The 11,544-nt window shown below is 47.5% G+C and overlaps 3 protein-coding genes across 3 annotated transcripts; 1 reads left to right on the top strand and 2 right to left on the bottom strand.

The window, feature by feature from the left end:
• Positions 1-724: 724 nt before the first annotated feature.
• Positions 725-2,548, bottom strand: V1508DRAFT_89863 (general substrate transporter). The gene is made up of 2 exons (XM_066943100.1): positions 2,190-2,548; positions 725-2,139 (listed from the first exon to the last, which is right to left on the bottom strand). The coding sequence occupies exons 1-2, from the start codon at positions 2,405-2,407 to the stop codon at positions 786-788; spliced, it is 1,572 nt and encodes a 523-aa protein (XP_066792063.1). The 5' UTR covers positions 2,408-2,548; the 3' UTR covers positions 725-785.
• Positions 2,549-2,850: 302 nt separating this feature from the next.
• Positions 2,851-3,590, bottom strand: V1508DRAFT_407250 (uncharacterized protein; the record flags this gene model as incomplete). Its single annotated transcript, XM_066938842.1, is given in 3 exon segments — positions 2,851-3,381; positions 3,404-3,478; positions 3,498-3,590. The coding sequence occupies 3 exon segments, from the start codon at positions 3,588-3,590 to the stop codon at positions 2,851-2,853; spliced, it is 699 nt and encodes a 232-aa protein (XP_066792062.1).
• A 1,319-nt stretch (positions 3,591-4,909) lies between these two features.
• Positions 4,910-5,916, top strand: V1508DRAFT_428935 (uncharacterized protein). The gene has a single exon (XM_066941849.1). The coding sequence runs from the start codon at positions 5,127-5,129 to the stop codon at positions 5,532-5,534; it is 408 nt and encodes a 135-aa protein (XP_066792061.1). The 5' UTR covers positions 4,910-5,126; the 3' UTR covers positions 5,535-5,916.
• The last annotated feature ends 5,628 nt before the right edge of the window (positions 5,917-11,544 follow it).

Raw genomic sequence — 11,544 nt, 5'->3', positions numbered from 1 at the left:
TCGTATCCGACGCCGGGGGATTGGCCGATATCGTATTCGACGCCGATAATCGGTCGAATAATATTCGTCAAGTCGAATATCGTCAACAGCCCTATGTGCCTAGGCTAGACAGTCGTCACTCGTGACACATATCGTGAGCATCATAGAGCAGATCGCAACACAGTAGGTTGCACAAAACAACGTCATCTAGACAAATCGCTCCAGAAAAAGTTGCCGAAGGGCTCCACAATGGTACCGTGCGCTACAAGGTGCCATCACGTATAGTAGTGGTCACTCCTCCTGGAATTATATATCGTTATCTCTGTGATCTCCGCTGGGGCATATAGAGCCGATACGAAACCGAACCGAAATCGAAACCGAATTTACAGAACGGTCAACGTCTCTAAGATAGCTAGGCAAACCTAATTTACGCCCGAAACGTTGTCGAGTATGTTAGTCTGAGACTGTGGTAAATCAGTAAAACGAAATTATGAATGCCCAGCGTCGCACACCCGGAGCAGTTGCGTCCACAACGAACATGAGATTGAGCAATTATAACAAATCATGGACGCCTTCAATGGTGGGCCAGGTTCGGGGGAACTGGATGCTTGATCTTTTCGGGTCGCACCTTCCGGACGACGGACATGAACTCCATCCACTCGCTTCCATGCCAAGAGCTCAGTGATGGATGCCAGGGCCATCGGCCGGTAGCCGCCCATCGCCGTGGGATTCCAACGACAGTTAAACATCGGGACCCTTCGATTCGACGTGGTCGCTCCCTGTCGACCTAGGCGGTGCCATGAATATTAAGCTATCCGTTCGAATTCTTGGACGAGCGCATCGAAGCGGCCAGTGTAGCGTACACCGGTGAACGACCGCCAGACTGGTTCTCCGTGCTCGAACACCTCGTCCATTTCCTCCAGCGTGCGTTGCTTCGTCTCGCGTACCCGAAACAAGGCGTAAATGAAAGCACCTATGTTAAAGGACCCAAAAATGATATATAAGCGCCACTGGATAGTGCGCAAGAGTGACGGCACCGCGAGCGCGAGCAGGAAGTTAACGCCCCAGTTTGTTGCAGTCGTCAACGAGACGGCTTTGGCTCGGATTCGCAGCGGGTAGATTTCGGGAGGGTATATCCATTCGATGGGGCCCCAGGACATAGCGAATGTGGCGGCAGCCAGGTAACAGCTGGCCTGGATTGTGCGGCCTGCGGCAGGATGGCCGATGATTACCCATGTGTTTGCTTGGCCTTTGAGAGGGTTTGGCTGACCAAAGCCTGCGAATAGGCCGCCTATTAGGTACATCCAGAATGCCCCGAAGAGCGCGCCAACAAGCAGGGACGAGCGACGACCCCATTGATCGGTCCACAAAATAGTCGGAATGGTCGCGACCGTAAAAATAATGTACGTAAAGGATGCGTCGACGAGGGTTCGCCTGGGGTTAGGGTTATTGGGGTCTTCGTTGGCGGCGCGCAGAATGAAGACGATGTAGTAGAAGAGCTGGATCAGTCCGCCCAGCTGCGACCACGCCTGAATGGCCATGCCCAGAAGCACGCGCTTGCGCATTTTCGGACCAAACAGTTCGCGGTAGCTGTTCAACTCCTGCTCACGTTCAAACCGAATCTGTTCTTCAATTTCTTTGTATTCAGCCAGTACCAGCGGATGGTTAATATCGCAGTCTGGCGTGCGCAGGAACGCGAGTACCTGCAGAACCTCGTCCCAGCGGTCTTGACGCGCCAGCCATCTTGGCGTTCGGGGGAAACAAAACAGGCCGGTAAACAGAAGTATAGCCGGTGCAGTCTGGACGGCCCACGGTAGTCTGAACACGTAAGTCGTGCGTTGAAGATAGGAAGCTCCGTACTGTATGAATAACTGCAACACGAGGCCCAAGCCAATGGCAAACTGCTGGACTGAGACTAGTCCACCACGGATCTTGCGGGGGGAGATCTCGGCCTGATAAATGGGTACGAGGGCAGATGTGATTCCAATGCAGAGGCCGGCAATAATACGGCCAATTATAAGCATTGGGACCCCGGTAGACGTGGCCTGGAGGCTGCATATAGTTAGCCGATGGCTCGATGCGAATAGAGTCAAGAGCGCCCACATTGAGCCGATGCACCATAGGACGGTGCCCAACTGTATCGCGACCTTTCGAGACAGTCTGAAATAGTCAATCAGAGATATACTTTTAATACAACCACAGCTGCGTACCGATCACCAAGAACAGAGGAGGACAATGCGCCGAAAAAAGAGCCAGCGCTAATGGCACCCGTGATTACACCTTGGCGTATTCCGAGAGGGTTGCCGTAAAAGGCTCTATAATGCGAAAAACCCATGATGTCGGACATGGAAGCAATTTCAAAGCCGTACAGCAAACCGCCGAGTGCGACGAAAGACGAGATGGTGTAGACATTGAGCAGACGCACCATTCCGGCCGACGTAGCCGTGATTTCAGCCTGATTGCATACGGCAGAATTATGCGTCAATACACCAGTTTTTGTCGACACAGCCAAGGAAAAAAAAAGCCTACCCTTTCCGCGTCCACAGACACTATGGCACCAAGTTTTCACATATATACGTACCTAAAGCGCAGTCTTCAAGGTGGGAGATGCGGTACCTACGCGCAACCCTTGACCCTGGGTGACGTACAAGTTATAACTGTGTCGGAGGATACGACACCATGAAAACTCAAAACTGAAATTTTGCCTGGTCCCAAAATTTATTTGGGCAAATATCAAAAATGCCACTGAAACGTTTCATAATTACTTCTATTTGCGTAATCGATACTTCACATATGCAGTCAAATCGACATTATAAAATATCCCGTAAATATCCACACATTTACAGTAGTTATAACTAACGATATCTCTATTCATGCTGAAGACACTCCACCATCGACAGACAGCACACCGCCTGTAATGAAAGACGCGCTATCCGACACGAAGAACAAGACAGTGCTCGCGATCTCTTCCACGGTACCAACCCGTTTGAGAGGCACAGTTGACGCTACTCCGGCCTTGTTCTCCTCGCTTCCACCAAGGAAGCGGTCTAGCATACCTGTCTGGATGGGTCCAGGTGCGACGACGTTGACACGCACGCCAGACGCTGCCGCCTCCAACGCCACCGAAAGCGTCAGTCCCTCAACAGCGTGCTTGCTGGCGACGTAAATAGATGCACCTGCAAAGGGTTTATGGCCAAAAGTGGACGAGATGGTAATAATGGAACCGCGTCCTTGGGTAGTCATTACACGCACCTCATGCTTCAGAGACAATACGGTACCAAGGACGTTTGATTCGAACATACTGCGGTATGAATCTTCCGTTTGATTCACAATGGGTTCTGGGCTGCCCTCAGTGCCGGCGTTGTTCACCGCGACATCCAAGCGACCAAAGCGTTCAACTGCCTTGTCGATCAGGTTGCAGCACATCATCTTCATTGCGAACGTCGGCGTAAATAAACTCCGCTTCTGCACCCAGAGCGTGAATCTCACTTGCCAGTTGCTTGCCATCTTGTTCCCACGATTTGCGCATTCCCCTCACGAGCAAATGCCAGCGCAACCGCTCGTCCTATGCCGGTAAGTGCGCCGGTGATGAGAATGACTTTGGTAGCCATGCCTATTGTCGCTAAGATTAATACCATTGTGGATGAAAGGCTCGTTTCTTCAGTCATATAGAATGCAACTTCATTGGCACACGCGACCTTTATATTGACGACGGCAGTCGCAATAGTCAGTGCTGATTAGCAGACCATTATACAGCTCAGAATTCTGAGCGATGCATTTCTGCAAGTTGATTAGTAATTGGAATATTATGTGTCGCACAGGTCTGACAGACAGGACCGATTAGGCAACGGCTACGAATTGCGTACTGTCTGACTGCTTACGCGCACACCACCGCCACCTTAGTACTGCGCCATCTATAGTAGATACCCTGAACAATCCAGATTATACTGCGAATGCAAACCAGTTATAATCTGCATCTCTTTCCATAAACTGCAGGAAGGTGACCCAGCAGTTGACAGGATGGCTCCACTGATCGGTCTCCATTAAAGAGCGCAATCAATATGCTCGCCGAATGCTTGCCGAAGTGAATTGTAGGAAAGGTGGCTTTTGGTTTTGGCATCGAACGACGAAGTCGGAGAATCTTACATTACTCGGTTTTTTTTTTTTTTTTTTTTTTTTTTTCAGGATGCTGATCGCCCGCTTTGGTGGCTAGAGGAGGCGCGACGCGACGCCAACCGAATGGGACAGTTTTCATGGAAGCCACCTTAATATTCTAAATGTGGAGCTGACTGACGTAGTCAACCGCATCATCCCGACTACGTAGAGTTATTTCTATTCAGAAGCCTCAGTAATCAGGCTCAGTCTCAAATAGTTATATAAAATTATTAGAATTGATGCGGGACTGATAACAGCAGAAGTTGGCGTAAGGGTTTGGACTGAACGCGAATAGTTATTTATAACGTAAATATTAGAATATATACTATCATAATCGGGCATGGTGAAACGTTGGTAGGTGAGCCAGGACCGTGCTTACTCGTACTCTGTCCTGAGTAGTGAGTTTGCTGACCGCTAAACTCAGAGGAAGACCCTAAATATCTCGCTTCAGCCGCCTAAGCCGCGTGCGGCTGCAGGTGGCTGCTCGGTTTATATCCGAACATGAATATCCCGCCTGCTTGAATTGGGTTAGCTAGGACTGAGACATCTGTGCAATTGCTGGTCATCTTCGGATATTAGATTGGAAACCAGGAAAGCTGTACTTAACGCTGATTCGTGACGTCAATAACGATTCTGCTCCGTATCTCACGCTTGAACGGCATCTGGGGTTTTGGTTTCATCCTTTGAAGGTCCGCGTCAGTCTCACTCTACGGCTGAATTTATCGGCCCTGGGTTGGATCGGCAAATACCTCGTACAAACATTATGTAACATACGGTTCTGACAAGGTATAAAACGTGGCTCGATTATCCGGCAAGTCTCCCCCCATCTTTGGAGTTAAGAATAATCCCTAGTAATCCCGGACAAGACTGATCACCTCGCTTCCGAACTACTATAAAAACATCCACTAAGTAAGTACTGCTGTATTCTGCAGTAATTGTTCCACCGAACGTGGCTCATATATAACCATAGTTGCTTTGCTCTTACTTGCACGATGATGAAGCCGATCATTTTGATTATGTCTCTCTTGGGCCTTGCACTTGCTCAGTTTGGTCCTGGTTTCGACACCCCCAATAATTGCGTTGGACAGGGAGCAGGTTCCTGTCAGTTTACGATGATCATGGAGCTGTCAGGGGTGGTAGACCCATCATTTGCAGTTGCATTGTACGACCATGAATGCAATGTGATTGGGTTCCTGGAAAATGTCTACGTTGGAACAGCAATCGATTCACAGTTGCCCTACACTGTCGACGTCACGACTATTACGGAAGAGCCTTATGGCGCAACGTTTAATTATGCCGGTGGGTCATTCGGAACAGGCTTCACTACCTGGGCTACGTGGACATGCAGCGATGGAGTCAGCCAGGGCTTCAGGGCAGCATTCCCGTGCCCAGGATTTTAATTAATATGGCACCCTGTTGTTTCTCGGCATTTGAAACAAATGGCGCCAAAAACCAAGAACGGCAGTGAATGTTGGCGATAGTTAAGGAGAGTTGGTCAAGGAGGTTGTTTAGGCGGACCATCGGCGATCTCTTGGTGTGAAATTCTTTTTGTCGCTTCTGCCGCTCCATTCATTTGTGTCGTGTTGCGTTCCTCTGTTCTATTTCCTTGTCTTTTGTTAGCTGGTTACTTGTTGTTCGCCCTTTGAAGGGCTCGTACATAGGGCTTAGAAATAAAAAAGCCGACAGCAAAATTGAAAATCAGGGGTTTCACTATAATGTGACCTGCTGCTTCAGGGGGGAAGTCGCAGAATAATGAGCCGCACAAAGAACTCCTGTTTCTGGTCTCGGTTTCTGCTGTTATTAAATATTTTGCCGGGCATATGCAACCCTATAACTAAAACACTTGCCCATATAGCCACAAAACTATCGTGCTCCCGCGGTCATGCTTGGCTGCGGTTGGAGGTTCAGTGCATATATATGTAATCTTGGTGTCATGGTGAGAAAACCCTCGGTCCGAGGTGATTAAAAGATTTGGCAAGTAAGTATCTACTAAACTTTCTGCGCGACACGTATGGAATATTCTTGAACGCACAGACCTATTCTGCCATGTGCATGACAGTCAAGCCGTTATGGTGCGAAAGTAAATTTAGCGGGTTAATCTGCGTTGCGTGATACCTAGGCGTATCCTACGTGATGATCAAATAACGGTCCGAAACCTCGAAGATGCCATCCCATCTTCAGAAGAAGAGAATGAAAAACAAGCCTTCTTGCCTTTTGTCAGTCAAATGCTTACCTGGCTTCCAGAGAGTGAAAACGGGAAACGACCCGGCAGTTGATGGAGCATCCATTCCTTGACGGTAAATAGATAGCGCAAAAGTGGTGACGAATATTCAATGTGTAATATTAACTCATGTATGCGCCACAAACCTAGCCAATATTGTTCGAATAATGCTGGGAGCTGTTGGCATAGTATGCCTCACCCCACATGAGCATGCAACGTATTTTTAAGTTGCAGAATTTGCACGTCATATACTTATGTGCGGGGTAAATGCCAATCATAAATGTCTAGACTGCCTAGGTACGACGTGTAATTTGAAAGGTGCAGTCCTTCATTTCCTGATATTTAAACTCCGATATCTCTTTAGGGCTAGCTATCGGATTTCATAAAGTTATTATTATTGCGCAAGCAGATGACGGCCCAGATTGCGACGGCACCTGCATTCCCAAGAATTCGATCGGCAGGCTCTTGAATAAACGCGTGCCATTTCTCTTCCAGCGCGTTGAATACTGATGATAACAACTTCGCTGCCACTCCTTTAAAGTACCAGTAACTCTCCATTTTCTGTAATATAATGCAGTAATAACCAGGAGGATCACAGCTCCAGAGTGTCGTTGGTAAGGAAGCGACATGAATTTTGGTTTCAGACGCATAGGCCACAATCCTAGAAATTTCCAGGTGGTAAACCAAGGTTCCTGACTTCTGTGTGTCATTGTTGAAAACGACTCGGCCAATACAAGTGCAGCATCACTATATATCAAGGTTTCTTTTGTTTAACCAGTCCACGGCTTCTTGGATGATATTGGAGAAGTGATCCCAACAAGGCAAATGATTTCCTGCATGAATATCGGAATCCTAAGCAGTGGCTAAAGTGCCAACCGGGTCTTCCTCAATCCTTTTCCAAAGATCATAGAGCATCACGTAACCCTCGCGTAGAAAATTGAGCCATAACGGAACTACAAGTTCCGTGTTGGCATCGATGTTGTCCTCAACAAACAGCAGCGATTTGCTTGGACTATCCAGGCTGGCAAACATTTCAACTGGATTGACGGATTGATTGAATTGACGGACAATCGGTCAATTCAATTGTGGGAGGGAATCCGAGGGATATGCTCCATGTGTGAGGGAACTCGCTGACTGCGGAGATAGTGAATTGTCCTGTGTTGCTGTGCGCCGGATACATTAAATATTAAGGTTCAAGTTTTACAAATAATTACGAATAATCTACTTTTTATTCACGATTATTAGTAAGCAATTGGCTTCAAATTTATTGGTATTCGACTTGAGAATATTCGTACGAATATTCGTAAAGCCGTTATTCGTGTCCAGCCCTAGATGGCTTCTGGCTTTGGCCATCCGCAGTACCACAGATGTCGCTATGAATCGGCAGTAATTGAATAGAAAATCTGGTCATCCGATTGCACAAGCAATACTTGCATCATGAGCACGTTCAACCCCTGAAATTATGCTTTTCTTAGCAACTTACTTTCATTTGCCTAATGTAGTAATTTCAATGTCCAGTCTCATAAGCGAGTGCTCACACGCTTTGCTACAGAACTTTTCATTTAACGTGATCGGCAAGCGAGCGGACCACCCAAGCGAGCGGCTCACTCCTCAATCGTCTACGCGTCCCGTATTTCAAATTTTTAATAACCTAGCAACCATGGCCGGAAACGATCAAAGTAAGGAAGGCAGAATTGAATTAGCGGTCCAGGCTTATAAAAATACCAAAATTGCAAGCATTAGAGGTGCTGCGCGTTTGTACGACGTCCCCTAATCTACCCTTCGCGCTCGTCTAGGTGGCCGCGCATCAAGACTCAGGGTTCAGGGTTCAGGGAAAACTGACCGTCAGAGAAGAAGAGGTGCTGCTAGAATGGGTCCGGTCAATGGATAAGCGAGGACTTCCTCCTAGGGTTGCGGGCGTTCGTAGAATGGCCGACTTGCTCCTTGCCAAGCGTGCGGAATCATCGTCCCAACCTCCCATACAAGTCGAAGACAAATGGGTACGTAATTTTATTACACGACATCCTGAGTTGAAGTCAAAGTACTCGCGAAGATACGATCATCAACGGGCAAAGATGGAAGACCCCGAGATCATAACAAAGTGGTTCGAGCTTGTACGGAACACGATTCAGAGTTATGGAATTGCTGAGGAAGACATTTACAACTTCGACGAAACAGGTTTCCAAATGGGTGTTATCGGAACGTCAAAAATTGTAACTTCTGCTGAAAGATATGGGAAGGCGTTTCTGAAACAGCCCGGGAATCGGGAGTGGGTGAGGGTTGTTGAAGCCGTCAAATTCCTCCGGATGGACTCTCCCACCCATGGTGATCTTCAAGGGAAAAGTGTTCCAATCACCGTGGTTTCGCGACATACCAGAGGATTGGACGATAGGTGTGAGCACCAACGGCTGGATTACTAATGACCTTGGGCGACAATGGCTTCAAGAAGTCTTCGATAAATATACTCGGGATCGGACTAAAGGCAAATATCGACTACTAATATTGGACGGTCACGGAAGTCATGTTACATCAGAATTTGATCAGTATTGCAAGAAAATTTTATTATTCCACTCTATATGCCGGCTCACTCGTCCCATCTGTTTCAACCGCTCGATGTGGGCTGTTTTGCGCCACTGAAGCGGTCATACGGCAGTCAAGTTGAAGCGAGTACGAGAGCTGGTATAAATCACATTGACAAGTTGGACTTTCTACGCCTATATCAGATCGCACGACAAGAGGCATTGTCTATGCCCAATATACAGAGTGGATTTAGGGCAACAGGACTAATTCCGTTCGATCCAAATAGGGTACTCAGTAACCTTACAATTTCCGGCATTGAAACACCTACACAAAGCAGCCAGCCACAGAGTTCTCAAGAGACATGGGTACCTGAAACGCCGAGGACCATTATTCAATTGCAACGTCAAACGGAGAGAATCAAAAAGCATTTAAGCAGGGTGGGTCCCACAAGTCCGACGTCGGTCGCAATTGATCAGATAAAGAAGTGCGCGGAACTGGCACTATATCAGGCCGAGATTTTAACTGACCAACTTACCCAAATGCAGGCCAGTGCACAACATCAGAAAAGAAAGCGCCAAACAGATAGATCTTTTATCACTTCTAGCACTATTTTGACTGGAACAGAAGGTCGTGGTCGTGCGTCCTGCCAAGAAGACGTAGTCGAGGGTGAGAGCGCAGAGGGGAGAGCCGTAGAAGAAACCCGTACGCCAAGACGATGCAGCCGTTGCAACCAGAGCGGACATACGTCGCGTACGTGTAAAACTGACAAAGAATAAGTTTTTATATTTATTATACTGATACAATGTTGCTGTGGATTGCTAGAATAAATAAAATCTGAGAGTTGATATTTTGTGAGCCGCTCGCTTGGGTGGTCCGCTCGCTTGCCGATCACGTTAGTGCAGATACTACTCGAGTTTTCACTGTTTGTGGGTGGTGACACTCATTTTCGGGCTGTCTGCCCAATGCCTATTTCCGGCATTGTAATGTATGTAATATACGCATTCCATTTGGGCACGAAATAAGCATTTCGTGTTGTGGGCGTTGGGCGGGTGTCTACACCTACCAGTTGTCCCCCTTATGGGCGAGCATTGAAAAGCAATCAACCTTCCATACACTCGTTACTAGTTACGCTCGCAAGAGCTTTAGTGACCAGCAATTTTTCAACTAGAGACCCCCCAATTTTTTTTTTATCAATATTAAACTCCCAACCGGACATCACCTAAAATTCTTAATTTGGATTTTTGTGTACAGACAGTAGAGTATACTCTGTGTATTCCTCGACGTACTTTGGCAACTGGGATAAAGAGATCCGCGATCATTATAGGGTTAGTGATACTTCACTAAATCGAGGCTCTATAGACACCTAGACTTCTCCCTACGAATATTTTGTAGTGTACCGCCATGGACACTAAATACGACCGAAGCATGGACTTTTTATCGAACGCTTCAACGATCTTGTCATCTATCCCCGCGATCACCAAACAACAACTTTATCGGCTGATGGAGTTTCTCCTTATCAGAGTGCTCCTCCAACCTTTTTGACCAAGGCCAGGTTGCCTTCTCCGGGGTGCGATGCGTTAACTTCTCCGGAAGCCTTTGCCCCTCAACGTGATCGGCATTGACGAATTGCGAGGCTGCCGTAATCAGGAATGCCGAGGATATCAGGACTGCGTATCTCATGTTGTGCGTGCGGCTATGTGAATGGAAACAGGATGCATAAGGAAGCTGCTGGCGGCGACGGGATATTATAACATATTACTCATCCTTGTCCTGCTACAGCGGCAAAAGGCTGAAACTCGGCGTGGCTGAGCTACTGGCACCATAGCCAAATTGTATGTGATGTGCAAAGAACTGCTGAACAAGGGGACAGGCAACTTTGCTTGCACACGTGGTCTGGCTATCGAACGTGCATTTGCTGGATCTGGAATCGTCGACGCTTTCGGGACAGCCCTGCTTCTTGAAAAGTAGTGACTTTGAAAGTGGAAGTTCGCATGTGACATCGAAGCGAGTCAGCCTCGTAACAACGCGTTCTTTGTCGAGCGCTGTAGATCTGTAATTTGCTACCGTGTTTCGTGTGATAACGAAACTGGGAACCTAAAGAGAAAAGGCACTTCCCGGATCAAGGATAACAATACATTAGCCGATAAGTGTAGTTTGGTGATCGCGTGATGGACGACAGGATCGTTGAAGCATTCGCTAAAAAGTCCATGCTCAGGTCGTATTTAGTGTCCGTTGCGGCACACTAACTAAATGTTTGTACGGGGAGGGCTAGGTGAGACTAACAAACAAATATCTGTAATGCCGGAATTACTCTCTAGGAATATTGTGTTATTCGTAAGCGAATATCGGATATCCGTGGATATCCATGGATAAGACGGATACGGATAACTATATGTTGCCTGGATACGGATACGCCTATGGATAACAAAAATTCTTATCCGTGACGGTCCCCAACTTCTGCGGGAAACTCGAACATGGCTGCCTAGTGGTGAGCAGGCTCAGGAGCAGACTGCCGCGGACGCCGTCCGTCAATCCTGCACCGCTGGTCCGCCCACAGACATTAAGGGCGGAAGCGCCAGATGTTTAGGTAGAATCTCTTGCTTACTCTCACATCGATCCTGTTTCTCACATCGATCTTGCCTCTTATTCCATATTTTTCAATAATATTT

The sequence above is a fragment of the Lipomyces doorenjongii genome (genome assembly GCF_038497915.1).
Source record: "Lipomyces doorenjongii strain NRRL Y-27504 unplaced genomic scaffold V1508scaffold_188, whole genome shotgun sequence".
NCBI lineage: Eukaryota > Fungi > Ascomycota > Lipomycetes > Lipomycetales > Lipomycetaceae > Lipomyces > Lipomyces doorenjongii.
This window is presented reverse-complemented; position numbering and strand designations above follow the sequence as displayed.

What these genes read in the sequence shown, in the direction of transcription:
- V1508DRAFT_89863 (XM_066943100.1), bottom strand. Translation starts at nt 2,407, where the DNA reads ATGGTGCGTCTGCTCAATGTCTACACCATCTCGTCTTTCGTCGCACTC. An exon ending in TCCTCTGTTCTTGGTGATCG is followed by an intron (nt 2,140 to 2,189) that starts GTACGCAGCTGT and finishes TGACTATTTCAG; the next exon opens with ACTGTCTCGAAAGGTCGCGA.
- V1508DRAFT_428935 (XM_066941849.1), top strand. Translation starts at nt 5,127, where the DNA reads ATGATGAAGCCGATCATTTTGATTATGTCTCTCTTGGGCCTTGCACTT.